Below are 26,297 nucleotides of genomic sequence, written 5' to 3'. Positions count from 1 at the left end.
TGAAGCTCCCTCCCAATTAGAACCAAAAGCCAGTCTCCTCCCACCCTGCCAGGTGCACTATTTAAATGTTAGCACTGCACTGCACTGCAATGTATACGTCTCCAGAACAACATCGTGTCATTGAGTTTCTGACAATATCTACATTGAATTGAATTCTTTCACCTCCTCGGGTCAACTGTTTGTTGTGGATCAATCCCCCCTTTCTCCTTTCCCCGCTATCCAGAACAATGTGACCCATGGTTACATCCCAAGCCCGTGGTTGGAACTCAACACCACCACCACCACCAATGAGTTTAAAATTACCGCGAACCTGGGATGTTTGTCACCCACTCCCATTTGTTCCGACCCTCCTCCGTCGTCAACTCCTCTCCGATCTCCGACATGTACTTCTCATACATTTCCTGAGCTTTCTTGCGAAGATCAATGATCCCGCGCTTCGAGAGCCGCCGCCGAAAATCCCCCATGATCAACTTATACCGGTTGCTCGACTTCTCTACAAGATCGTCTTGTCAGCCTCAATCTAGAATGTCCAATCAGGGTGGGAAAGCACTTACCGGGATATTCCTGCAGTCCCTGGCGAAGAGCATCCTCTTCGTCCTGCGTCCATGGGGTCAGGTTCCCCCGTGGCGGCCCTTTCTTTTTCGCGGGGGGCTTGTGTCGTGGCGCTTTCTTCACTAGGCCATAATTCATAGCCTGGACGAGCTTTTCGAGGGCGCGACGAAGGCCCGACTCAACGCAGCTCGGTTCATCGCCCAGATAGCCAGAGATCGAGTCAACCCATTGAGCCCACTCGGCAAGCGTAGTCAGATGATCATGAAGGTTACCATACGCCTCGCTGAAGAGATTCTCGTGTATGTGGTAGATCTCATAGCAGAGGAACACAACCCGCGCCATAGGCGGGATTATCTCTCTGTAGAAGGCCCGCACCAGGGCCACACCCTGCTTCTTGTCGGCCCGGGTACTACCTGCCTTGCCCAGATTAAAAACCTTCTGGAGCAGCTTTTCGTGCTTCTCGTTGGCCTTCCTCAGGAGTCGACCGCAATGTGAGACTTCATTGTCAGAGGGCCCTTCGCCACCCTCGGAGCGTTCTACGAGGTTGTTGTAGAGCGCGATCATCGACCAGATCGGTTTTCGGATCGAGTCGAGCTCAGTAGTTCTGTATGACTGACTCAGTCGCGTCGATTTCCGACCTTGCCTGATGATAGCCTTCCAACTTTCCTTTTGGCCATCCGCCTCGGACGCTTTCACGAACCACGGGCTGTCCGCTAGGGAATCCGATTCCTCGTCCGAGCTCTGGCTGGAACTGCTATTTTCATTGGATTCACTCTGCGGATGTTGATCACTTTCAGAATCAGTGCGTCCCGAATGTGGTGATCCAGGAGTCGGCTGTGCTACATCTGCCTGTGGGCGGGACGGGGGTGCTTGCACGGTTGGGGACGGGACAGCGGTCCGTCTCCGTTTTCTTGGGGTTACAATCGGGGACGGTTCGGCCTCAGCAGAATGCACGCCAGAGCCGCCCGAGTCATTGCGGCTATCACTTGAATCAGTGGGGCTGTGTGCATCGTCTGTGGATTCTTCACGGGTTTCATCAGGCATGTCTTGAATTGTTCGAGTTTGATTGCGAGTCCGTAAATGGCGCGATAGATCTGCTCCACCTTGGTATCTTGTAGTTGCCAACTTGCTTGATCGTCCCAGCGGTGGCTCTTTTCGACCTGAGGCTGATAATCCGACAAGAAGGCTTCGCGAGTTGCTGGGAAGTGCTGTTTCTGTTGCTCGTGTTCTTCTTCGCTCTGTTTCGCCCAGGCACTTGGGACTGAGGCCCTTTTCCACTGGTATCGAAGCCTTTCCTCGTCGAGAAGTCTGACCCATAGTATCTGAGTTGTCATCGCCCAATGCTTCAATTGACAAGCTTTCCATTTCTTCATCATTATCGCTTCCAGCCTGAGAAAATGGACTTGTGGATTGGCGCTGGCTACTGTCCGATGCTTCGGAGGCATGCTCTTGCTCATCGCCAGAAAGATCCATGTCTTCGGCTAGATGTGAGTGAGCACTACTCGGCGTCGCCAGTCCTTTCACTGATTGTAGCTGCGACCCATCGTCATCTGCCACGGACGACGAACGGGAAGTATGCTGTGCAGGTCCAAGCTCTTGATCATTATCGGAGAAAAGATTCAACTGAGGTGGATCGTCTTCCATGGATCCCTCCTCTTGGAAATCAATCATCTCGGTGTCATCGTCGGACCTATGGGCTTCCTCGTCGCCAATGTCTGCAAGAACATTCGCATCTTCATCTTCCTCAGCATTGTCGTAAGCATCCTCACTTCCTTCCCCGCTATCGCCTTCCGCAACCCCGCCATTCTGTTGCTCTTTCCTCCCGGACGCAAGCACTCCGCTGCCATATTCGGGCACTGAAGTGCCTCGCAGTCGATTTTTCCACGATGGTTGCGCGGTGGGGAGATTCGCTGGGAGTCGGCGTCGGGGCTCCGACGCCGGGGCCAATTCAGGGGATCGCGGAATCTCCCACAGGTCCTCATGAGACGGTCGGATCTGTGCTAGAGTGATGCGACGTGAGCGGCGTGTAGGAGTATTCGGAGAGTTGATGTTTGATTTGGAGAGAAAGGTCTTGTGCATCACGGTGTTCAAAAAATCGACCGACTGCGTGGTGGAGTCACGCTTCCTTCGTCGCGACGCGGCGGGTTGCGGAGATCTTGCCATGTTGAACGCCCATAGGGTTTGAACCTCAACGGTACAAGCAGATACATTTCCTTCATAGCATTATGACTTGAAAATGAGGGGGGAAAACGAAAGTCAGCGTGAAATTTGCCGGGGTTGAATCCGGGGGGGGACTGACAGCTGAAGCTGCCTGCGGCTGCGGCTGCGGCTTGTCGGACCAAAACAATCGATAACACACTAATTTACTACTAGTCCTTCCAAGCGTCATCGACCGTTATCGATAAGTCGGCAGAGCAAACAACAGCAACTCCGCTGCCCGTCCGTCCCACCACAACCACGGCTTTCACGAGGGCAACGCAACCTGTTGGTGCAGCCCCAAAATCTGATCTATCAAATCAGACAATTAGACCGCCTGATCGCTGAGACTCATTCATTACTCAGACAAAGAAAACAGTTTCACCAATTTCCAAGATGGCTGCAAACGGGCTAGTCCGTGTCTTGCCTGTCATTGACCCCTCGGCGGGACACAGCTTCAGGGAGCCCATCAAACGCATCCACGAGCACCAGGATGTGTCGGAGTTCTTGTGCTCCAAAGGCTATGTGGACATTATGACCTTCCTGCTGCAGCTCAACCGGTCCATGTTCCCTGCCAAATCGCCAGATGGGCGTGTCCAGACCTGGCCGGTGGGATCGGATGCGGTCGAGTACTCCGCCCCCGTCCGTCAACTACAACAACTACTATCCAAGCTCGAAGCGATCCTGGAAGAAGCACCACCCGATAAGGGGCCCCGCAGGTTCGGGAATATTAGCTTCCGCCGATGGTATGAGATTGTGGAGAGCCGCGTCTCAAGCCTACTGGAAGAGTGCCTGCCCGTAGACCTTCTGAAGACTAAATCGTCCGACCCCGACGGCCCGACAGCAGAGGTGGAGCTGAAGGCCTATTTCCTGGGTAGCTGGGGAAGCCCCCAACGCCTGGATTACGGCACGGGTCATGAGCTGAGCTTTCTGGCCTTCTTGGGCGCCTTATGGAAACTAAACGGGTTTCCTCGGAACACCCCAGGGGTGGAGGAACGAGCTATCGTTTTGGGCGTGATCCAACCGTGAGTTCCATGTCCAATCAACGATCGATATCCTACTAAATCTGAATGAGTTACCTGGAACTTGCCCGCATCATCATCAAGAGCTACACCCTGGAGCCGGCCGGGTCTCACGGCGTGTGGGGATTAGACGATCATTCGTTCATTCCCTACATCTTCGGCTCGGCGCAGTACGCCCCGGCGCTTTCGCAAACGGACCAAGTACCTGAGGAGGGCTCCCTGCCTGATGCACCTGACCCCAACGGTGTCGCGAAGGCGGCCGTCGTGGAACGGGAGCGACAAACAAACCTGTATTTCTCTGCTATTGGGTTCATCTACGATGTGAAGAAGGGGCCGTTCTGGGAACATAGTCCGATGCTCTACGATATTTCAGGCATCCGCACTGGCTGGGCCAAGATCAACAAGGTACTTAGGCGTCGGACCGAGCAGAATCATTGGCAACTGACAGCTGCTAGGGTATGATCAAGATGTACAACGCGGAAGTCCTGTCCAAGTTCCCCGTCGTCCAGCATTTTCCCTTTGGATCCTTGTTCAGCTGGGATCGCGACCCTAACGCGGTGCCCCCTCCGTCTACGGTGCATGCCGCTTCAGGGCCCCAGTCGCGACCCCAGGAACCTTCCACGCAGCATCCTGCACCGGGGACCACGGCGCCTTGGGCTGCGGGCTCACAGACAAGCCCCGCGGGTGGTGGCACCGCTGCACCCTGGGCTGGAGGCCCAGCAAGAGCCCCGATTCTCCCTGATACCTCACGGTTACCCCCGGGACCCATGGCGCCTACCCGAGCGCCGTGGGCGAGTGCCCAGCAAAGGCCGGCTCCGGGTGGACCGGCAGCCCAGGAGGACATGCTCACGAAGGCCCCTTGGGCTAAGTAAGCAGGCCATCTTCAAAAGTTCTACTGTCTACCATATACCCTTAGCATCAAAGATGCCCATTTTTTACATCACGAACTTCAGAGTAGAAGGAATGCAGCCATGCAGTCATAAAAATCAACATGATATCAACAACCACCCAGGGTATCACGAACCACCAAAGTAACGCCAATGTAGAATATGCACAATGTAGAATCAATCAGAATCCGACGCGTAATCCACCAGCCCAGCTGAAGCCAGCGGCGTGGTCTGTGCCGTTCTCACAGATTCACTGTCAGGCGTTGCACTGCTTTCTCTCGCCTCCTCCTCAGCAAGCCGAATACTCGCAACAGTCCTCCGTCTCTTGCTCTCCGGGCGCCATTCACTCGAATCGCTACTGAGGAACGGATCCACAGCCGCGCGAGTATTACCCCTCAACTCACTGCGAAACAGGGCCTTGCGGGTCTCCAACGCATCCGCGACCATGCCCGTCGATCGAGACGGCTTCCCCGGCGCAAACAACGGCTTCAGCCTGGTGGACATATCCTCCTGCCCGCCAAACTCCACCAAGCCGGCCCTAACGCGATCCTCCTCCGTCTCATCCACGACCTCAATCCCCAAACTCAACTTATCCCTCAGCAACTGCGTATCGGCCTCCTTCCTCTCCAACCCCTTCCTCACCTCCCGGAAACCCCTCCTCAACCGCCGCGAATTCTCATACGGATCCTCCCAATCCCTCGCCTGGCGCGCCTGCAACTCCAGGATCCTCTCCGTCTCCGCATCACCCCGTCTCTTATCCTCCACCTTCCCCTCCAACCTCGCAAACGGATCCACCTCATTGTTCCTCTGCCCATGCCCAGCACCCCCCACCAAAATCTCAGCGCCCCCTTCCCCCTGCCCCTGCCCCCCATCAGCGGCCCCCAAATCCCTCCTCCGGCCCCCTTCCACAACCACATACTCGGTATTCCGGGGATCGGTCCGGATCTCAATCCACCCGCCGCAGGCGGCATGCTTCATCCGGAAACTGTACACGGGGGTGGAGTAGTACCGCCCCACGGGTTTCTTCTCGGCGTTGAACCGCACCCCCTGGCCGATCAGGGTCTCGTGCGGGCGGCACGTGGTGCACCAGACGGCGAAGGGCATCTCGAAGCGCACGGTGAGCGCGCCGGTCGTCTTGAGGTGGCGCGCGCGCGCCCCGAGCGGGTGTTTCTTGTGGAGCGCGTTGCCGGTCGTTGTGCCTTCTTGGTCCGGGGGGACGTATCTATCGCGGTGCGTCAGGAGTGAATATGGATAGAGAAAGGGGGGTTGGGGTGGGTTGAGGGGTGGGGAGGGTGAACGGGGGTTTGAGGGGGGGATAGCGGAAGACGAACCGTCCCATGTCTGTAAGTTAGTGCGTTGTGGTTAGTGATTGCTGGTGATGATGGGCTGGTGTGGGGTGCGGGGGGGCTTACTGAAGCCTTGCATCTTGGAGTAAAAATTTCCCTTGAGGGGGTCAAGGTTAGATGGTGGGTTGGAGAGGTGTAGATTGAATTCTACCGGGCCTGGTAGGCCGGCGCGATGAGGACGCCGGGGGGGGATTGTGGTGGGGGAAGGCGTTGATAAGGAAGTATAGAGTGGCCCAGTGGGAATGGTGTGTCGAGGCGACCTGATTTTCTGCCACCGCCTGGATTGAACAGTTTCGATGCCTGATTTTCTGGACCTGTTCATAGGCTGGTGCCTGAATTTCTCTCGCGAGGTCGCGGGCGTTCTGCCGGTCATGTGTCTAGCAAGGCGGTTGCAGGCGAGTCAAGTTATGCGGGTGTTGCTTAGTCGCCTTTAACTTATGTCTTGTAATGAATCTACTCATAGTTCCATCTATCACTCATGCGAAGACCTCTCACTCCTAATAGGTTGATGCCAGTCCTGTTATTATCTGAGTGTGTTCTTGGTTTGTGGTTTGTGAGTTAGTCTGGGATAGCATTGGTATACTTTTCATCTCACATAGATGATCTTCCCAAAGCGTGGAAAATGTAGGTCTATCAGGGTTTTTTCCCTCTCGATCCTACGCATTATTCTTGAAAAGAGGAGTTTCCCCTCTGTACACTCAGAAATGCATGCATTGGAGATCCCGCGGAATGCAGAAAGAGAAAGACATAAAAAGAGGTATGTCAATTCCCCTTACTGCTTCGCACAACAAAAGAACCGATCCCGAATCGAGTTTCATGGAGAGACTATCCATACAGACGACGGGCTCCTCCAGCCTCATCTCTCACTGCCGCATACAAAAAACGGCCCACTCGCAGAAATGGTCACCGAACTGAGAGCGTTGGTCTTGGGACTAACCGTCTCCAAAGCATATGGCACTGCAGTCAATTCTACAATCCAAAAGAAGCAGGCAGTCTTCCATCCACTACTAGATATCCCCATGAACAATATATACACCAAAATACTTTCTTCTCTCGCCTGCGATGTGATGGCGAGTGACCTGGGATATCCCCAACTTTACATCTTAGGAAGATTGCCCGTCCGGTACACTACATCGGAATCGAGCGCACTGCGGCGAGCAACTTAGCCACTACACCATATCGGATCCTGTTGTTAATGACCTGATTACAAAAGAATGATGGACCATGACGTAGCGGTGAATGGCGCAAAGGCCGTGGAGGACCGCTGGTGTCGTAGAATTGACGCTCCTTCTGTATCACTGCTAGAAGGGTCAATTTCTCATGCGGCTCGCCCTGTACACTGCCTTCCATTTCTTGTTGCATCATTCCTTATGGGTATAGGGCTGTGCACACCCAACTATACAGGCGAGGTCAGTCGGGCAGGACATGTAACAAAACCAGAAGTCTGGCGCTTCACAATGGCGTGTATAGTTCTCTAGCAATGAGAAGAGCAGGGGTCGAGCTTATGCTCTAGCTATAAGCCGTGCAGGCTTTGCATAAGTAGTACAGTATCCATTCACAAAGCGATTCATCTCACATAACAATGTTATTCATTCAATTCTATACACTACCCTAACCGCTCACTGAGTACTAGATCCCATCCTCACGAGGATCATCACGTCTCCCTTTATCCCCCCCATTCAGATCCCACAGACTCCTGACCGTCACATCATGCACCCACTCCCCATCCGTCTCATCCGCCTGCACCACAAACCCCACGATCTTCTTCTGACCCGGCACCACCACAAACGAATTCTCCTCGAAATACCCCACCACCCCCTCCGGGTGCTCCAACCACGTATACAGCGCCACCCCGGCCGTCGCCTCGACCTCGAACTTCCCCGACTCCGCATCATACCCAACCCTCACCCGGGGATCAACCAGATCCAGGTCCTTCGGGAATGCGGGCGTGAACCATTGCTCATGGGTGAAGGTGACCTCCTCGTCGGTGTTCGGCAAGCACCCGGTGGCGGTCAGCTCCAAGGCCAGGATGGCATCCTCGTGCCGCGGCAGGGGCTGCTGCTTCATGTTCATCCGATACAGACGGGTGGAGTTGAGGGCGCCGACGTGGAAGGGAAGCGGCTTGATGGGGAGGCCGCCGTTCGCGGCGATGGGCTTGCCCGACAGATCGCGCCAGGTAAGGGTGACGCTCCCCGAGGCCGCCGTCCACAGGTCCGAGGTGACGTAGATGTCCAGGGCGCCGGTGGTATAGTTCCAGAACGGCGAGACGATCACGGGCTTGTAGATGTCGCGCGCCACGTAGTGAAGGACCTTCCAGCGGCCGCCGTACTCGATCCCCGCCCACGAGGGCGCCTGCCAGATGTCCTCAAGCTGCCAGTACAGGGACCCCAGTTGGCGCTCTGGCCGCCCGCTGCCACGCCGGTAGAACTGAATCTGCGACTTGTAGAGGTCCGCCTGGAAGAGCTGGGTCGCGTGGCACCAGGCGCTGAAGTTGGCCAGGGGGTCGGACGGGATGTTGGGCGTCGGGTAGTAGGCCAGCACGCCCTGGGTCATCTCGCCCATGCCGAGCGAGGTGTTGTGGTAGTTGTCGGTCATGAGCCCGCCCGCGGGGTAGTGGTGGTTGCGGAGCATGACGACGCTGCTGTTGAAGGTCAGATCGGCCGGGTCCGTGAGCGCTTGCTGCCAGGTTTGCAGGCTGGGCATGCTGTGGAAGCCGAACTCGTTGGCGAACCGGCCCACAGGATAGGTGCCGTAATCGAAGGCGATGCTCGCGTCGTAGTTGTAATGGTCCGTGTCGCCGTAGTATTCGCCCTCCGTGGTGTTGCTGTAGCGCTCAGCCATGGGGACGGGTGCGGAGAGGTCGATGTCCAGGTAGCCCTCGGTAGTGCTGCTGGGGGAGTAAGAGATGGACCGCGTGTTTTCGTAGACGAGCGGCAGGAAGAGACTGATGTATAGCTTTTCGTACTCGCCCACGTAAAAAGGGTACGACTCCGGATCGGCCGCCTCGACAAGCAGCAGCATCAGAGATTCGATCTCGTTGCCACCGGCCCATAGGGCCAGAGATGGGTGGTGGTTAACTCGTCGGACGTTGTAAACTACCTCCGCAGCGACGTTCTTCAAGAAAGCGTCGTCCGTAGGGTACAGCGCGTCGCTGAACTGGAATTCACTCCACAGAAGGATTCCCTTCTCGTCCGCCAGGTCGTAGATATAATCGTGAAGGTATGCCCCGGAGGACCAGACGCGGAGCATGTTCTGGTTGCCCGCCACGACTGCATCGAACAACCGAGTCATCGTGTCCTCGGTAACCCGAGTCCAGAAGCAGTCCGGTGGAATCAGGTTTGATCCTTTGGCATAGAGCTCATGTCCATTGACTTCAAAGTGCCAGTTCGCCCCAGGAGCGATCCCTTGCGCCAGCTGAGCGTCGGTGATATTGCGCTGATTGAGGAAGATCGTGCGGAAACCAGTTCGCTTCGTGACTTCAGCGATGGAGTGATTTCCCCCGTCGGTAACCGAAATGGTCACATTATAGAGATTCTGCTCACCCAGGCCTTGCGGCCACCATAATTTCGGGTCAACTCCCTCCAGAACCGTGACACCCGTGACCGAGCCCACGGTAACAGTGATGTTGGTCAGTGGCCGTGAAGCAAGAATCTCTCCAGACTGTAGATCTTTCACCTCAATCGCCATAGACGGGTTCTCTGGCAGAGAGCCCAAATAGTCCAGACTAGCATTCACCACCCACGGCTGGGTCTGGTCAGGCGGGAGGTAGTTGATCTGTCCCAGCCGGTAGATATCTAGGTCCGTGTTGCGGACATACACCGGTGCCGCCTGTTTCAACTGAACCACGTATCCAGGCTTCCAGGGTCCAGCCGGCGCAAATGCCGGACCCCAGTCCCAGCCAAAGTCCGACTGTTCCTTGCGCATGAACCACCGATTAGGATACTCATAGGTGATCTGGACTCCCTCGGGCCATGCTAAACTATCATTAGCCTCTCATCCCCCATCAAAACAATCTTCAGGAGAAACAAAAGGCACTAACTCGGCGAACTCGGGTCCTGTGCAATGGCATCCACAATATTTGGCGCACTGCCAAACTGAATACTCAAAGTTGGCTCCTCAGGACAATCTCGAAGAATGGAAGAGACATCGAACATGTACTGTCGAAACTGGTTATCCGTCGCCCCGACGAGCTGCCCGCAGAACGAGATCGAGGTGAACGTGTCCAGCCCGTCGAACACCAGCCACGTGGAATCATAGTCCTCTCCTCTATAGTAATCAAAGGTTCAGATTAGCCAGCTCAAATTCCTTCTCACACAAAACAGACCCAAATCTCTATCACCAAGGTAACAGGAGCGAATCACTTACAAGCCTTCGATTTTCCCACTGGTGTACGTCCAATTGGCATCCGCAATCCACCTCAAATTGAAGTCATTCAAATCATTATACCTGTGCAGAGCCTTGTTAGAAAAGACCGCCGAACGACATGCAGTACCCTCTCGAAAATTAGGGGATCATCGGAGCAGGGTGCAGGTCAACACTTACGGTTCATCTGTAAACATTCAACACAGTCAGCAAATCTCAGCCCGGAAACCAGTTGGCAAATAAGAGAAACCATGATCTCACCAATTATTCCCTCCCGCAAGAGATCCATATGTACCTGAGACGGAAACTGGGCCGGCACCGTACGATTCAACGCGGCACTGCTGAGCGTCCATTGTTCAGCACCCAGGTCACGGACATATTGGCTTTTGCTCGCTGAGGGCAAGAATAATACGCCTAGCAGCGTGATGGCTGTTGTGGGAAGCGCACGCATGGTTGTTCTTTTGCTTCAGCAGGGAAAAGAGGGAGCTTGTAGATGATGATTGTTTCTTGATCCACGCTCCACTTGCGGGCAAGAAGAGGGGGTTTTATCTCATGTCACGACGACAACCAGGAAGAATCGGAGTTCAGCCGAGACAATAATGAGTGACGTCTTGCCATCCTGCAGCAAGGGTCCAAGTCTGAGCGACTAGACTATATAAGTCAAAGTGACGGAGCCAAGGGAGGGGGAAGCTGGTTGTACGGAATGTCCGGACGGCAATCGGACAGGCCACATTTGTGCTCTGGTATGCAGTGCTGGATATTTGGTTACTCGGGTCTCCGCTTGGCGATTTGGAAGCTTCATCAGGCCATTGAGGCATGTCCAAGATGAAGACCAAAGCCAATTGTACGATTGAATCCACGTAGGACCGGATAAATGGGAAGAGAGATGAAGGATGGAGGTTGGCGGGAGAAACAAACCAAACAAGCATTAAATTGACTAGTGGGCGGAGGTGCAGTGCAGATCCCCGCCCAGGAGACAGAATCAGAATCGATGTAACCTTGGCTTTACCCACTCGTTCGCTTCAATTGTGCAATTATGCGAGTATCAACGTATGATGCATTATGTTTAACCGGCTGTCAACCCAATCCATCCATCCCAGACGCCATGCAATCGAATTTATTCCTGCAACATGGGTGAAAATACGGGCCTTATAAAAAATACAGAGGCAGAAGCCGAGCTCATCATAAACAGAAAAGAGAGAAATGTTGATACAATTGGAAGTGAGATACCGTCAGTCCACAACGCCTTAGCCCTCAACGGCCGTGGCCAAAGCCTGCTGCGCGAGCTTACGGTTTCGCTTCACCAGAGCATTGAGTTTCTTGTCAATCGTGTCCAGTTCCTTGCGCGACGACTCCAGATCCTTCTGCGATTTGACCGCGAAGGAGCGTAATTCTTCGGTCGTCATGCCCACCACATCGTCCAGGTCGGGAATACTACCCATGACAACGCCCGCTGCACCCAACATATGCTTAGCCGTGGCGGCAGCAAAGGAGCGTACCGAAGTGGCCGTTGCGTTCACCAGTTCGGCGGTGTTGGCAATGGCCCAATTGTGGCTTCGGGTGCTGTCCGCTTCCATGGCCGAGAGAACATTGGGCGGGGCAGGGATGCTTGACGAATTGATCACCTCGGGCGCGCCAGACAGAGATGCTGACGCGGACACAGCAGAAAGGGTAACCGAGTTCTCGTCCGCCCAGCAGATATTGAAGTTCTCCGGTGTGGCGAAGAGAGCATCGAGGCCACCGACGCGATTGGTCACATCTGGTTCCGTGATGGGAGCAGACGAGTATTCCTGAAATGATTCAACTGCCCAAGCAATGCTCTTCTCCAGCGCTAGATAGCGGTCTTCCTCTTCCTGCGACAAATGACGAAGGACACAGCCGCGAGGGGTGATCAGACAGCGGTCCTTCAACAAGCCAGGGTCCGAGTGAATACGAATGGGCTCTCCACGGAGCAAAGCCTTTCGGTGTTCCTCGGCAAGTTCAATTGGCTGTTTCAGAATCTCATAGTCGTCCGAGGTGCACTTCATGTCAAACCGCTGGTTGAGATTGGTGGGGTTGAACAAGGGGTGATGATTCAGATCCAGGTGGCCCGATTTGTGGAGTTGGGCGAGCAAAACTTGCAAAGAGGATGTTCGTTCGGCGAACAGGTCCTTGATGGAACCGCTGCTGGACTCTGCATCCTTGATCAACTGTTCGACGGTATTCTTTGAACGCCAAGCTTCAGCAGGAGTGCTGGGCTCGGGAGTTGCTTTCACCTCGACAGGAGCGGGGCTAACCTCCTTGGACGCCTTCTCCTTGGATTTGGCCTTCTTGACAGCTTCAGCTCGCTGTTCTACCTTGCCGTTGCCCTCAGCACTAGCCGGAGTGACGGGCTTTCCAGCTTCCCCGGCGGTTTCTGGCGCTGCAGCCGAAGTGTCGGGAGTGGTCACAGGAGTCTTCTTAGTCTTTCGCTTGCGGCCAATAATGGGAGCTTGGACTGGCTCTTCCGCGATAGTAGAAGTCTCCTGCTTCTTGGCTTCCGCTTCCTTGGCCTTCTGGCGTCGCTCTTTCTTAGCCTGACTCTTGGTGATAGCCCGGACAGGAGCAGAGCCAATTCGCGAGGAAGCGGGAGGGGAGTTGGCACGGGACACGGATGCCGATGTGTAAAGGTCGGCTTCGGATCCAAAATCGCCTGGAGTATCTGGCCTGCTCATGGACGATGTGCTAGGACGTCTAGAGCGAGCTTTGTTGGCAGCTGGTAGAGAAGAGACAGACTGCGGGGCAGAAGGAGGGGGCGGAGTCTCTGTCTTAGGCGTGTCAACCACCCGAAGCACCCTTGGCTGCCGTGGAGCAGAAGAATCGGAGACCCGTGAGACACCGGTCAACGGGGTATTGGGACGAGAGCCGATGGCGGAAATTGGGGCTGGCCCGTGCGTGCTAGGAACCGATTGATCTGCTTTAGGAGCATCCTGAGGAGTCCCCAGGGAAAGGTCCAATTTGATAGGCTTCGACTTTACCGGGGTGGAAACAACCTTCTCGAACGCAGAAGTAGGCTTGGACGCGCCAATGGGCTTCTTTTCAGTTGCAACAGCTAGGTCATCCTTGGCTTGCGAGCGAGCTTTGCTTGTGGATTTGGGTACAGGCGAGCCTAGTGAGATCTCCGACACATTCTTGACGCGACTTGAAGCGGGTACATCGTCAGGGGCATCCTTTACCTCAGGCGACGGCTGTCGGGAGATGTCTCCCCGAAACGCTTGAGATGGGGTCCCCAGTCGAGAGAATGGTGGGTTCAAGCCAGGCGGCACGGACACCGAAGTCGTTGGACTGGACGGATTCAAAGGACTTTGAAACAAGGCCGATGCGGGGTGCGCGTGTGGAAGAGGAAGGCCGGGGGGCAGCGTTGGGGTCCCAGCACGAGCTGAGCTTTGCGAGTCGCTAGCAAATTGAGAGCGAATAAGATATCCGAAGCTGTCAACAGGACGCTTGTCCTTTGGCGGCGCTCCCAGAGGAGGGAATTCTTCGTCAACTAAAAGACCAACCCGGTTAGCCATCTTCAGGTGAGAGATGCATGGGTGGGTGTGATGCCATGTAGAGGTGACAAGAGCAAGAATGACGAAATCCAAACGGCAAAAGCAGCAAGATAAGAACAGACAGGGCATGCCGACAAGACTCTCCCAAGACAGAACGAGACGACGCGCAGATACGAAAGGGGCAGGCAGGCAATTAATTACATAAAGGTCCCCAACCGATGTGGCCAGGAAGACACACAAGGCATAGTGTCTAAATGAACAGTGGTTGTGAGAAATTGGTTTCGGATAGAGGACCCTGCTTGTGTTTATGAAAAGCCAGGGCAGGGAGGTTAACGTACATGAAAACCATGACCAGACCGATTGGGCCACCAAGTTGCTGATAGGTCAACGCAGCATGGATGCAAGAACAACAGTAGTAAACGAGAGCCGCCAACTTGCAGTGGACCTGGAAAACACAAGGGGCCCATGGGGTGCAAGGACGCCATATCTGCACGCGCGAATCGAGGACAGCAAAAGCAATAAGCGAGAGGAAGACAGAGATACAACAGGTCAAATAGAAGCAACGCAGAATCGAAGAATTCCATGAAAGATAACGCCAAGGGCACGCCCCGCCCGAATTCCTTGTTTTTTCAAGAGCCGTTTGCTTAATGCATCGTTGCAAAGTGGAATATGTCGCAAAGGTTTCAACATCGAATGAGAAAGGGCAACATCGCAATGAGGAATAAGAGAAAGATAAGAGATCATGTCCCAGACCCATCTAGATAAGTATGATATCATGTCATCAGAAACAAAAAGAAAACGGGGGAGGAGATAGAAGCGCAAAAGGCATACGCGAGGTGGCGGAGTTACATGCGGAGAAATAGGGTAGTCATCATGAGCAACGGGAAGTAAAGGGAGGGGAGGGGGAACGACAACGCAATTAGGGCATTATGAAGGCGTATGGATAAGATGAAATGGGAAGGGAAACAATCACCAGCGGTTGAAGCCGCCGCCATACATCATGGTCTGATTGTACCCACCTTGGCCCTGACTCCCGTACAGTGCTTGCCCAGCAGTAGCAGCAGCATTCTGATGCATCCTCGCCTGTAGGATGCTCGGGTCCGCAAGATCTACTACACCACCTCCACCGGAGGAAGTGTTAGCGTGTCTGTGCTTCTTCCCCTTCTTCTTCTGCTTCTGTGGCCCAGATTCGGAGAAGGTCCCCGGCTGAGAGCCATAGAAAGAGCTGAGAAGGCCATTATTGGCAGGAGTCAGGGGAGGGGGGGTTTGGTGCTGCTGAAGGAAAGGAAGGATGAACTCACGCTTAGCGGCCTCTTGACCCTGCAAACCACTGGCACCGGCACCATTGCGGCCACGCAGCAACTCACGCATCAAGTCGGGGTTCGCTTCTTGCTTGCCGATACTGGCTCCAAGTCCGAGACTAGTGTTCGTGGTGAAACCGTGTCCTTGGGCGAACATACCACCGCCGCTGATCGGAGGCGTACCAGCCGTCTTCAAGCCAGGGGGTGGTCCCTGTACACCACTGGGAAAGTAGCCACCGCTGAGTCCGTGCTGTGGACTGGGCGCTGCGAGCGGATTAGGGGTACCAACAGTTTGCATCAACGATGCCTGTTGGCTCAGCATGCGAGCATTAGGAAGATTCTTCGAGTTGACCTCGTTGGCGAAAGAGAAACGGGAATTCTGGCGATTTTGAGCCTGAAGCGAATTCAACTGCGCCATCTGACTCTGGAGAAGACCCTGGCGAACCTGGGCGGCTTGATCTAAAGCAGCGGAGCTGAGACCGCCCTGAAGCTGGTCCATGGCAGCGCGGTCGTTGGCAGACTTCAGAATGAGTAGCTGGTGTTGTTGTTGGGGTGTCAAGCTGCGACCGGCTAGGTTGAGTTGCTGGTTGAGTTGTTGGAACTGGTGGCTTGTGGCAGACACAGGAGAGCCCACAGCGGAATTCTCGGTTGTGCCTTGCTGGGAGGGAGGTTGAATAGCACCGTGAGACTCGCGGCCGCTGCGACCCCGAGGGGGAACAACATCGTCGGGCTCACCACCTAGCTGCAGGCTTCCACTCTCCCGACTCTCTTCCTCGGCAACCGCTGACTGGAGCAATTCTTGTTCACGTCTGGCGCGCTCTTGTTCAGCTTTTTCGCGCATGGCGCGACGTTTGACGCCACCATACGGGTCGATGAAAGAGGGGTGGTTCTCAATCAAGGCAATCTCTTCCGCAGGCAGACCAGCCGCCGAGAAGATGAACTTGAAGTCGGGTGAGTTTACGGCCTTAACGAGGTTGTCCAGCAATGGAGTCTCGGGTTGTGGGGGTGTCTGCAAAGGCTCAAGCGAACGCGGGGTCGAGGATCTACGCTCCGGAGGAGAGGGCGATTGTTGAACGGGCTCCTGCTGCGTAGAGGGCGGCGACTTTTCCACGGGTTTGGGTTCTTCCAGAACAGGCGCGACCGTAGCAGTGGCAGGCCGAGGGCTCTGTGACGCTTGACTGCCTGTGAGACTAGCCCGTCTAGCACGACTCAGAACAGCGTCCTTGTTTGCCCAACTAGCCGACGAGGGAAGAGCGGGGCCATCGGGGACCCGACTGCCGGCTGCATCGTCCCGACTAGGTTGACGACGCATCGGTTGCGACAAAGGTTGAGCAGAGGTTCGAGTAACGTGCGGAGGGATGGCGTAGGCGGGAGCAGTAGGAGCACCGTTAGGCCGTTGGCTTGACAGGGTATTCATGGACGAGAGATCCTGACGGCTGTAACTATCGCTATCCTCCCCAGTTTCGTGCAGGAAGGTACAGTTTCGGTTGTGGCATTGTTCGTTGCGGAGGAAGGACGAGCAATATTTCGTGGTTCCGTATTGCGCCCTGCTACTGTTAGTTTCCCGAGTGCCGGTCGCAACACGCCCAGTGAGAAGCGCGGAGATTCCACCTACCGTAACACCCGGTCACCATTAGCCGACCCATCAACCGCCGCTATGCAGGTTGCGGCATCCTGCTTTCTCGCGTACGTCACGTAAACGCCGATACCCTGGTTCGGATTGCCACCAGGCTTTGCCTTGCTGACGACGATCTTCTCGATATCACCATATTGACCGAAATAGTCTCTGCCGCGCAGCGTCTGCAGAAGCTGACTCTCGTCCCGTATTGTGGGGTTGAGACCGATCACGTAGACGAGATTCTTCTGCACGACTCTGACGCCGGCCAGGTTCTTCCGACTGGAGGCTTCGATCTCGCGTTTCTCGGCCTCCTTCTTTTTCGCAGCGGCGGCTTTGCGATGTTTGAGGGCGAGATCTGCCTTGAATCTGAAAAATTGCGGAACAAAACCGGTTAATGCCAAGACCGGTCCGAGGATTGGTGCAAATCAACTTGCGGCGGGAGCGACTTACTCGTCGGCATCAGGAACCTTGTATTGGATAGTACTTTCATCGTAGACACGTCTGCAGTTGGGGCAACGTCCTTCTTCACTGTGGGTCTTGATGTTGTTGTAACAGAATTGACAGATCTGCGAATGTATACGAGTTAGATTTGAGACGGGGTGTTCGGTGGAGCCAGACGCGAAGAAAGCTGGTTGACTCGGGCAAGGGCGGACACGTATGAGAGCGAAAGACGTACCTGATATCCACAGGGACAAGGTTTGAAGTTCTTATCCGACAGATCGAACTCTTCGATACAGAGAGGGCTAGAAGAAGTCAAGGTTGTCAGCCCGAGAATTCGAGCACCTGACGGCGCAAGGCCACACGTACCAGAACTCGTCATCATCGTCGATGACGGAATCAATCTGTTGACGACTCGACATGATGTAGTGTCGAAGGGAGACTGTGAGATGTACAAGTGAAATCGGGGACGACGATCACAAGTAAAGACTAACACCCATCAACCGAAACGGGGCGGAAGGGGAGGGAGGAGGGGGGAAGTGAGAGAGGATGGAGAGTCAAAGAGAAAAGGGAGCAGGAGAGGCAAGTAAATGAGCGCCCAAGAGGAAAGAGAGGTTTTAAGAAAAAGCAGGACCGAGTCCGGAAAAGTGATTATAGAAACGTGGGGTAATTGGGGCGGGCTGTAGGGAGGGAAGGAGAAGCAAGCGAAGCAGCAGCAGGAGGAGGAGGGACGCACGACGCAAGAGCGAAAGAGGAGAGTTGGAGGCGAACAGAGAATAGCGAGAAGTGAAGCTTTGCTTGATCGGGTTTGCACCTGTTTGCCGCGTTTGCACCTCTGTTCTGCCTGAGGCTGTTGGGAAATTCCTCGGGATCGGCCGCTTATGTCAATGCTCGATGCACGTGACCGTGCACATCTTGGGGCAAAAGCTCCAATTGCAAGGGATCCTCCGCCGCCGTTGCTGCTGCTGCTTGAACCCCCCCCCTCGTCTCCGCCCCCTTCTCATCCTCCAACTCATCACCTCTCAGCCATTGTTCCTTGTCGTCATGGCTGCTACTCGCTCCCTGATGCGGCTGGGCACCGGTCGTGCCTTGTCCTCCGCCACCCGGTCGTCCGCCCGTGCTTTCTCCTCGACTGTGTTGAAGGCCTCGTCGACCCCGGTCACCGATCATGTCCCCAACATGCGCCACGCCCAGCGCTCTCGTATGTCCATCAATTGCACTCCTGGCCCTTCCATCCGCGACCACCGCGCCCTTCACAATGGGCAACTTCATGTTACCACCACCCCAAACTAACCCGTGAATCTACTCAAACCAGCTGAGGGAGCTCTGCGCGCCCCCGTCGTCAACCCGGCCGACAAGCACCAGGACAAGGCGGAGGGCCTGCACAAGTACGGGCAGTACATCATGTCGTGCCTGCCGAAGCACGTGCAGCAGTTCTCGGTGTGGAAGGACGAGCTGTGCATCTACGTGCCGCCCTCCGGTCTGATCCCGACGATGACCTTCCTGAAATACCACACGGCGGCCGAGTACACCCAGATCTCGGACATCACGGGCGTCGACTTCCCGACCCGCGACCAGCGCTTCGAGGTCGTCTACAACATGCTCAGCGTGCGCTACAACTCGCGCATCCGCGTCAAGACCTACGCCGACGAGGCCAGCCCCGTGCCCAGCGTGACGGGCCTGTTCGAGGGCGCCCTCTGGTACGAGCGCGAGGTGTACGACATGTTCGGCGTCTTCTTCACCGGCCACCCGGATCTCCGCCGCATCATGACCGACTACGGCTTCGACGGCCACCCGCTGCGCAAGGACTTCCCCTTGACCGGATACACGGAGCTGCGCTGGGACGAGGAGAAGAAGCGGATCGTCATCGAGCCGCTCGAGTTGACACAGGCCTTCCGGAACTTCGAGGGTGGCACCACCGCCTGGGAGCCTGTTGGTCCGGGTACCAACCGGACTCCTGAGTCGGTATGTTTTTCAGGTGATGAAGCAATACAAATCGGGAACCCACTAACATGCTGATAGTTCAAACTCCCTACTCCCAAGCCGGAACCCCCCAAGGAGGAGGAAAAGAAATAGGAGGCTTAGCTTAGATGGTTTTTCTTTTTTCTTCCTTAATTTGTTCTGTATGTACATATCGCGTCTATGCCTGAATTATTTGTGACGTTGATGTTCGACCACCGTTTGATGTAGTTCGAATAACCGTCTTTCCTTTAAATACTGCCTTGTAATCTGTCTCCTCCAGTTTCCGACCTGACATTTATGAAGCGAACGCAGCTACACCCAATGAAACAGAAAAATAACGACACAAGTCCAATATCAATGCCATCCCAAACTACGTCAACCCCAAGGAAACCGTCGAGGCCCGGGCACCTGCTGGCAGGTCCATCAAAAACCTCAAAAAAGCCCACCAATAACCGCCCCGCTAAAGTCATCGCCCCATCAACCAATCCTATTCCCCCAAATCCCGCTCCGCCTTCTTCACCGTCCACGTTCCCAAAAATCCCTCCTCCGCCTTGGCAGAAATGTAAATTAGCAGTTACAATTATTCCAGCCGCAATCCCGCATCCCCAAAAAAACTTCCTTAATCTTGAACCAAACACCAACATACAACCTTTACTCTTCCTTGAAAACGATATTCGCAACCAAAAAAATGCCCAAACGCAAACTCTCCGACCTCACGGACAATAATGTCTCCACCGATAAATCCGACGCCCGCTCCCTGCACATCCAGACCGTCCGGCTCAAGCAAAAATTCTCCCAGGGCGTCGAGTCGCTGGCCAAGGCGCTAAAGCTGGCGCGCGGGTTCGAGCGCCAGAAGTGGAAGCGGCGGGAGAAGAAGGTCAAGGAGGAGGGGAAGGAGGGCGCGGTGGAGAGGATGGCTGAGGAGGCGGGGATTTTGAGGGTATGTACTATTCCTGCTGCTGCTGTCGTTCCGGGTCTCCATGCTAGGCGGGGGATCTTGGTCTTTGTTGTGGACTCCCTTTCCGCGATCGTGTTTTGTTGTTTTGTCTGCGATGTTAATGTTGAAACTTTTTTACACATAGGACCTGGACCCCGTTAAAACAGCGCAGAAATACCTCTACAAACAACTCCTCAAAACGAAACGGATCGCCGAGTCGCCGACTTTTAAGGAGTTCCAGGAACACATGGGCAGCAAGTTGTCGGCGGAGGGACCGAAGAGTAATTTCGAGGCCAACGTAACGGCCCGCTTGTACAAGTCGACGCCGGTCAAGAATGTGTTCCCGGGGATTATGGACGGGATCCGGTCGTTGTTGAAGATCGATGAGACGAAGCCTGCGCCGGCGAAGGCGACGGCTGAGAAGAAGAAGACAAAGAAGGACGAGAAGCCGAGGAAAACGATTGCTGCGGACGAGGTTTCGGATAGCGAGGTAGAGGAGGGCCGGTCACGAGCGCAGCGCGCGAGTGCGGAGGGCGACGGAGATGTCAGTATGGACGATTCGGAGAGCGTTGACTACGCGATGTACGATGGGTTACTCGCGTCGGGCTCTGAAGATGAAGACGCGGACGACGCGGAAGAGACCCGGCGGCAGATGCTTGGCGACGGTGACGATCACGATGAGGACGATGAGGAGGACGAGGACGAGGACGACATTGATACTCGCATGTTACAGCGAAGACCCCCCTCTGATATGTCAATCTCGCGCTCTCCCTCCCCAGAGGTAGACGAAGAAGAAGAATCCGATTCGCCCCCCTCAAAGAAGGCCAAACCAGCCCAAAAAGGCACCGCAAAGCCCGCGACCAGCACTACCTTCTTGCCCTCCCTCATGATGGGCGGATACTGGTCGGGGTCCGAGTCTGAAGCCGAGGATGTCGACAAAGAAGCCGCTGAACCACCCCGACGCAAGAACCGGATGGGTCAACAGGCGCGTCGGGCGCTGTGGGAGAAGAAATATGGTGCGGGAGCAAACCATGTCAAGCAACAACAACAGAAAGGCCGGAAAGGGAGAGATGGTGGTTGGGATCCGCGAAAGGGAGCGACAGACGGCAATTCTACTCCCATTGGCAGAGGGAGGTTCGGTAATGGTGCAGGTTCCGCGTCCGGCCGGCCGCAGCACGATGGTGGTCGGCCTCAGCGAGCACCCCCCAAGAAGCCACAGGATGATAAGCCCTTGCATCCATCCTGGGAGGCAGCAAAGAAGGCCAAGGAACAGAAGGCTACGGCTTCGTTTGCGGGTAAGAAGGTTGTGTTCGATTAGACATCCCAGTCTTAGCATGTATATATTTCAGCTTGAATTCTAGCCATTTGCAACCATCTAGGATGGACCTTCTGATATATGTTATGTAGACGAAGTGTCTAGACGGACCAGTGAATATACACGATCTAGGTATCTTAAAACAGATTCATGGCAGTACAACCGCCAAGCAAGGACCCCAATAATGCAGCGCTGTCAAAATCACAAAAGACCGGTCGGTTGTCGGTAACACTATTCATTCATAAAATTCATCCACCGCGTGTCGGAAGACCCGGGTTTCAACTCCCCGGTCAAGCTGGACTGATTGTCGGTCTCGAAGCATGGAATCGCGGTGAATTCGCCCAATTCCTGTGGCAAGTTTGCAACGAAATGATCAAGCCCGAAGTGCGGCATCTCCGACAGCGGATGAGACACAGAGAACTCGGTCGAGTCAGGGATACTGGGGTTGGCAAGCTCCCCTTCTGCCGGTTCATTCATTGGTGGTGGACCTGTCATAGGTGTCATCACAGGCGGCAGTCCACCACCACCGGATGGGTACTGCTCAGGGAACGATATTGGGTCGGGAGAGATTGGTCCCGTCTTCCAAAGCATTTCCCAGTTCTTGAAGCGGTCATAGGCCGACTCCATCATGCCAGCAGTGCCTTGGGGTTGCGTCTGACTGTACTCCTCAAAGCGACGAATTGCCCGCTCAAGTGTTTCAATGACACTCACAGCGGATCGGGCAGATCCGACACCCATCGACATAATCTTGATGAGGGCCATGCCTTTATCGAGGGCCTCACGCAACCGCTCTGTGCGTTTGGTCAAGCTCTGGGCAAGAATGACAAGAAGAGCAGCACGGCAGGAACTGAACTCGGTGAATGAAGCACGGGCGAGACCAGGCTCATCCCGCAGCAAACGGCATAGGTCGATGATCTCAAGCGCTGCTTCCACGCAGTCAGTGACTAGTGTGGAGCGATTCTTCGATAGACCCGAAGGCGTCTTGACCGGGGCGCCCGGGACCGTAATGGCTTTCATGCTGCTAAACAGGAAGGGCCGTCCAAGGAAGATCCGAGTCAGACAATAATCCAGCTTGAGATGCACATTGGAGCGAAAGAGAGGACCAGACGGATTGAGATCCCGGCAATTAGTTTCTTCCGGCAACGTTGACCACCAATCAACCAAGCATTTCCGAAGGTTCAGTAATCGTTCGAGACAATCCGATTGTTGGTTCTTTCGCGATTTACGGAGAATAGATCTGACTCTATGTTAGCTATATGTAAGATCCTAGGATACCTCGCCACGTACATCTCGTTGGCAACTTGGCCAAGTTTCAAGGTCAACTTGATGAGCGTCACCATATTTATGTCATTGGCTAAATGTCCAGAAGGAGTCAAGCCCGGAAAGTCAGTTGGAAAGGGAGCATCTACGTCCGCATCGGATAGCGATACCGGTCGCCCATGGAGAATGCTGACGCGCCTAAAGAGTGTCAGTAGCTATCAAGCAGCTGAAACGTTGGATTGGCCACCTACTTCTCGATCGTGTATGCCGTCCAGAAGACACGATTGCGGATCTCCACCATACGAGGTGACATTCCCTCCCCCGAATACTTTCGGTGCATGCCATTTTGAATGGCCATCTTCAGGGCTAGACCAAAATACGTATAGCATAGACCCGACGTATCTAGCGGCAGAAGATAAGTACCGATCAAAAGACAAGCCTGGACGCTTCGAACGGAAGCTGTGGCAATGATGTCGGGAAGCAGTTTCGATGCAAATTGATAAAAGGTAAGACCGACATCATCTTCGGAGAAGTGGTGGTCGTCGGCGAAGGCAGAATTGGAGGACAGGCGGTTGACAGGTGTGGCCGATTCCATGTGTGCGAACTGAGTACCCACCGCTAATACCATTAGGATAGCACATACCGTGCCTGCATCCTTAGAAGAGAGGCTCGATGGGTCCGTGTAGCATATGTTTAGCTTATCCTTCAACCAGTCTTCTTCAACGTAGAAATTATTCGTCTGCGCATACTTAAAGAAGATCTGCACCAGAAAGTCTGCCACAAACCGAGGTGGAAGACAGGTCACCGAGGTTGATACTAGGGTCGATCCGGACTGTAATTGGGTTGCCCGCCAGCGCTCTTCAAATGGCTCTGTCTCTGTGGATGCCTGGGAAGAAGTGAGTGAGTAATTCGCCGACAGGCGACCACTAGTTTGCATACCTCTGGTCCAGCATGTTTCATCCATTCGTCAATCTTTTGTCGAATCTTCATAGAGAAGTTGAGATACGAAAATTCTCCGGAGTATTCTAAGAACGAGTCAGACCACCCAAGTACATTCCGAAACAATCCCAGAGCACCCACGTGTAGTATTATCCGGCAGAGCCTTGATGGTGAAATCCTCATCGTCAATTGCCAGGTCCTCCAGGTCTTCGCCGTCGAGCTGCGTTGAAGATGCCTCTGTGCCAGATCCTCGATGTTTGTGTTTCAACTCTTCGGCCATCTTTCGCAAAGTATGGACATCGAAGGAAATGTTGGGGACATAATGCTGGAGGATGCGCTCCATGCATCGGACACGCTCCGACTCGGCGATCTCATGTCCTCTGAGGGCTGTGCTTCGTTCGAGTAGCCTAGATTAATAACGGTATTAGTCTCTGCCATTATTGAATTCGAGGTTCGTAGATTTGAGACTCAAGATGAGGGGGGTGGGTGGCCTTACGAGATGGAGGAGGAACGGGCGATCTTCTCCGCATGGTCTGGATGAGTAAAGACGCATTGTCGCTGATAGCGGAGACATCGGCGACACGGAACGCCTCCTTCGCATTTTTCCTTCACTCGGCGACAACCATCACAGCTAGAAATTGGTTATTGTGAGTAAGGAGACAAAGACCCTGACAGGAGAATATAATCGTCTTACGCTCGCACGGCTCGTTTGCGATTCTCCTCGGAAACGCGGGGTCGTTTCTGCGGGCCCGTACCAGCAGGGGTGGTTGAGCCCTCATCCATGGCTGTTCGAAATCAAGGAGGGCGATGCAGCGACAGGCGCATGGTAGGGATTAGAGCATAGACATGTGGGGTGCGTAAAAGCGACAGCCCGGAGGGAAATGGGGGGGTAAGAGCTGAGGTAAGTATGTAGGAAGAGTAGGAAAGTAGGAGATGATCCCGAAGGAAGAGAAGGCGGTGTTGACGGAAGATAGGAAAAAATGGCCCGGAGTTTAATCCATCCTCTCCAAGGGGGGGGGGAGAGGGAAAGGAACCAGAAGTCGAACTGATAAGCCGTGGGTGCGGGTTTGGCTTCGCCCCCAGCGTTAGTCTGGCTAGCCAGCCAGCAGTCACCTCCAGCCATGATCAACACAAGTATGATCTTGCACTAACTTATACCGCCATAGCTATAAGTGCAATTCTACACCAATCAGTTCTTTTATCAAAACAGAAGGGTTGAATTGTCTGCAAGTAACTGATTGATTACGATCAAGCCAGTCATTTGGTCACAATATCTAATTCCACCGTCAACACGCCATCGCTTCAAAAGCCATCTACTTCCATGCCAATTCCCCTCTCCCGTCCAACATCCAACAGCTTGTTTCCGATGACCAGATCCATTATCCCCATGCCCACACATTTAAATACCACATTGCACCCCTGGGGTACCTCCACCGGCACTTCCCTACCTAACTTCCCATACAACTCACCAACTTCAATCAACTGCTCTTCCTTCACCTCGGCCAGAATCAACTCGCCCGACTCCTCCAAACACGCCTCCTTCAAGTCCACGTAGACTTTCCCACCGCCAGAGAGCAATGTCTCCGTATCAATCTCCCGCATATGCGGCTTATACGAGCCGATCAGCGAGATGAACCGTTGCCGGAACGGTTGTAGATATGAAGCCGGGAAATTCGGCTCTGTGGCAGGCGTACAACTGAACAAGACATCGCAGGTCTGCAGTGCCGCCCGCAGCTTCTCCTCCCATACGTCGTCGCCTACATGATCTTTCGCGACCGTTGAGATCGCAACATCCGGATACGTAGCCCGCAATTGTCCCAAGACCTCTGTCTCCAACTCTTCCAGGCGTTTGCGACCACGGTTCAGGATGGTGATCGAACGTACTTGTCCTGGGAACAAGAGGAGAACTAAGCGAGCATGCCATTCCGCCTGGCGACCAGAGCCGAGAATGACCACATTCTCCTTACTCGTGGCCTGGCAGCGAACGAGGAGGGACATGATGGTCAGGGCTGTGCGGAAAGCGGTGATTTTGGCGGCGCTCAAGAGACCCTGTAGACTACCTTCGGGCGAGAAGATGTTGATGACTCCGATGAGGCCATGAGACTGAGAGGAAGTAACAATCTTGATACCCGTGCTGGCGGTGTTGGAGACGGGCATGAAAAGAGAGAGGTTTTGTTTCTTCGTGAGGATGGTGCTACGAAGGGGCTGGTGGATAAGGCGTTCCGTCTCTGGAGCAGTCGATTCATTGGAGACTGCGGTGAGAGAGTCGCAAAGAGCGTTGAGTAAGTCGTGGCATTGCGACTGGTTTAATTCGCGCAGGATCTGAGAAACATCGGGTTCAGCGAGGATACGCATTGTGAAATGGAATGAGGACGGCCAATTTGTTGGTCTTGAGAAGGGACTCGAGGAGGTATGAATGCAAATATGCTGTCGAGTAACCAGACCCAGACTGAACGGAAGTATATATTGTTTCTGTGGCAGAATACAAGATCCGGGCTTCTCCTGGCTGTTCACCTGTCTAAAGAAATACTAGGGATCAGCTAGCAAAGGTGAGCGACGTCGGAGGCGCTGGTCAGTTGAGGTCGGTGGTTGGGAGTTGATGCATCGGAGGTGCCTTCCGGTCTTGGTGACATCCCAAACAACGCGGGGCAAG

General features: G+C 54.5%; 10 protein-coding genes across 10 annotated transcripts; 4 read left to right on the top strand and 6 right to left on the bottom strand.

The window, feature by feature from the left end:
• Positions 1-299: 299 nt before the first annotated feature.
• On the bottom strand, positions 300-2,847 carry BO95DRAFT_479633 (uncharacterized protein; the record flags this gene model as incomplete). Its single annotated transcript, XM_025590116.1, has 2 exons — positions 555-2,847; positions 300-493 (listed from the first exon to the last, which is right to left on the bottom strand). The coding sequence occupies exons 1-2, from the start codon at positions 2,713-2,715 to the stop codon at positions 300-302; spliced, it is 2,355 nt and encodes a 784-aa protein (XP_025445505.1). The 5' UTR covers positions 2,716-2,847.
• Positions 2,848-2,987: 140 nt separating this feature from the next.
• On the top strand, positions 2,988-4,709 carry BO95DRAFT_382439 (phosphotyrosyl phosphatase activator). The gene is made up of 3 exons (XM_025583394.1): positions 2,988-3,773; positions 3,824-4,175; positions 4,226-4,709. The coding sequence occupies exons 1-3, from the start codon at positions 3,145-3,147 to the stop codon at positions 4,640-4,642; spliced, it is 1,398 nt and encodes a 465-aa protein (XP_025445504.1). The 5' UTR covers positions 2,988-3,144; the 3' UTR covers positions 4,643-4,709.
• Positions 4,710-4,834: 125 nt separating this feature from the next.
• BO95DRAFT_382437 (Saf4/Yju2 family protein) lies at positions 4,835-6,205 on the bottom strand (the record flags this gene model as incomplete). Its single annotated transcript, XM_025583393.1, has 3 exons — positions 6,070-6,205; positions 5,989-5,998; positions 4,835-5,879 (listed from the first exon to the last, which is right to left on the bottom strand). The coding sequence occupies exons 1-3, from the start codon at positions 6,080-6,082 to the stop codon at positions 4,835-4,837; spliced, it is 1,068 nt and encodes a 355-aa protein (XP_025445503.1). The 5' UTR covers positions 6,083-6,205.
• Positions 6,206-6,707: 502 nt separating this feature from the next.
• BO95DRAFT_428801 (uncharacterized protein) lies at positions 6,708-7,169 on the top strand (the record flags this gene model as incomplete). The annotated part of the gene is made up of 1 exon (XM_025584864.1): positions 6,708-7,169. One exon carries the CDS (start codon positions 6,708-6,710, stop codon positions 7,167-7,169), a length of 462 nt encoding a protein of 153 aa, XP_025445502.1.
• Positions 7,170-7,632: 463 nt separating this feature from the next.
• On the bottom strand, positions 7,633-10,816 carry BO95DRAFT_511768 (beta-mannosidase mndA; the record flags this gene model as incomplete). The annotated part of the gene is made up of 5 exons (XM_025591462.1): positions 7,633-9,977; positions 10,043-10,269; positions 10,369-10,449; positions 10,546-10,552; positions 10,627-10,816. The coding sequence occupies 5 exons, from the start codon at positions 10,814-10,816 to the stop codon at positions 7,633-7,635; spliced, it is 2,850 nt and encodes a 949-aa protein (XP_025445501.1).
• Positions 10,817-11,385: 569 nt separating this feature from the next.
• Positions 11,386-17,961, bottom strand: BO95DRAFT_511766 (CCR4-NOT core ubiquitin-protein ligase subunit MOT2). The gene is made up of 6 exons (XM_025591461.1): positions 17,601-17,961; positions 17,470-17,536; positions 17,244-17,359; positions 16,791-17,159; positions 15,176-16,722; positions 11,386-13,870 (listed from the first exon to the last, which is right to left on the bottom strand). The coding sequence occupies exons 1-6, from the start codon at positions 17,651-17,653 to the stop codon at positions 11,613-11,615; spliced, it is 4,410 nt and encodes a 1,469-aa protein (XP_025445500.1). The 5' UTR covers positions 17,654-17,961; the 3' UTR covers positions 11,386-11,612.
• Positions 17,962-18,191: 230 nt separating this feature from the next.
• Positions 18,192-19,421, top strand: BO95DRAFT_439682 (complex I 30 kDa subunit family protein). The gene is made up of 3 exons (XM_025585783.1): positions 18,192-18,432; positions 18,547-19,196; positions 19,254-19,421. The coding sequence occupies exons 1-3, from the start codon at positions 18,276-18,278 to the stop codon at positions 19,305-19,307; spliced, it is 861 nt and encodes a 286-aa protein (XP_025445499.1). The 5' UTR covers positions 18,192-18,275; the 3' UTR covers positions 19,308-19,421.
• Positions 19,422-19,771: 350 nt separating this feature from the next.
• Positions 19,772-21,448, top strand: BO95DRAFT_479626 (BUD22 family protein; the record flags this gene model as incomplete). Its single annotated transcript, XM_025590115.1, has 2 exons — positions 19,772-20,133; positions 20,276-21,448. The coding sequence occupies exons 1-2, from the start codon at positions 19,882-19,884 to the stop codon at positions 21,446-21,448; spliced, it is 1,425 nt and encodes a 474-aa protein (XP_025445498.1). The 5' UTR covers positions 19,772-19,881.
• Positions 21,449-21,466: 18 nt separating this feature from the next.
• Positions 21,467-24,621, bottom strand: BO95DRAFT_382423 (Zn(II)2Cys6 transcription factor). Its single transcript, XM_025583392.1, has 7 exons — positions 24,339-24,621; positions 24,141-24,275; positions 23,786-24,051; positions 23,645-23,730; positions 22,957-23,591; positions 22,733-22,903; positions 21,467-22,682 (listed from the first exon to the last, which is right to left on the bottom strand). Exons 1-7 carry the CDS (start codon positions 24,425-24,427, stop codon positions 21,677-21,679), a joined length of 2,388 nt encoding a protein of 795 aa, XP_025445497.1. The 5' UTR covers positions 24,428-24,621; the 3' UTR covers positions 21,467-21,676.
• A 237-nt stretch (positions 24,622-24,858) lies between these two features.
• BO95DRAFT_23556 (putative proline utilization protein PrnX) lies at positions 24,859-26,107 on the bottom strand. Its single transcript, XM_025581311.1, has one exon. It carries the CDS (start codon positions 25,997-25,999, stop codon positions 24,947-24,949), a length of 1,053 nt encoding a protein of 350 aa, XP_025445496.1. The 5' UTR covers positions 26,000-26,107; the 3' UTR covers positions 24,859-24,946.
• Positions 26,108-26,297: the final 190 nt, after the last annotated feature.

The sequence above is a fragment of the Aspergillus brunneoviolaceus genome, assembly GCF_003184695.1.
Source record: "Aspergillus brunneoviolaceus CBS 621.78 unplaced genomic scaffold BO95scaffold_11, whole genome shotgun sequence".
NCBI classification, from domain to species: Eukaryota; Fungi; Ascomycota; class Eurotiomycetes; order Eurotiales; family Aspergillaceae; genus Aspergillus; species Aspergillus brunneoviolaceus.
Note: the sequence above shows the minus strand (reverse complement) of the source record. Positions and strands in the feature narration are given on the sequence as shown.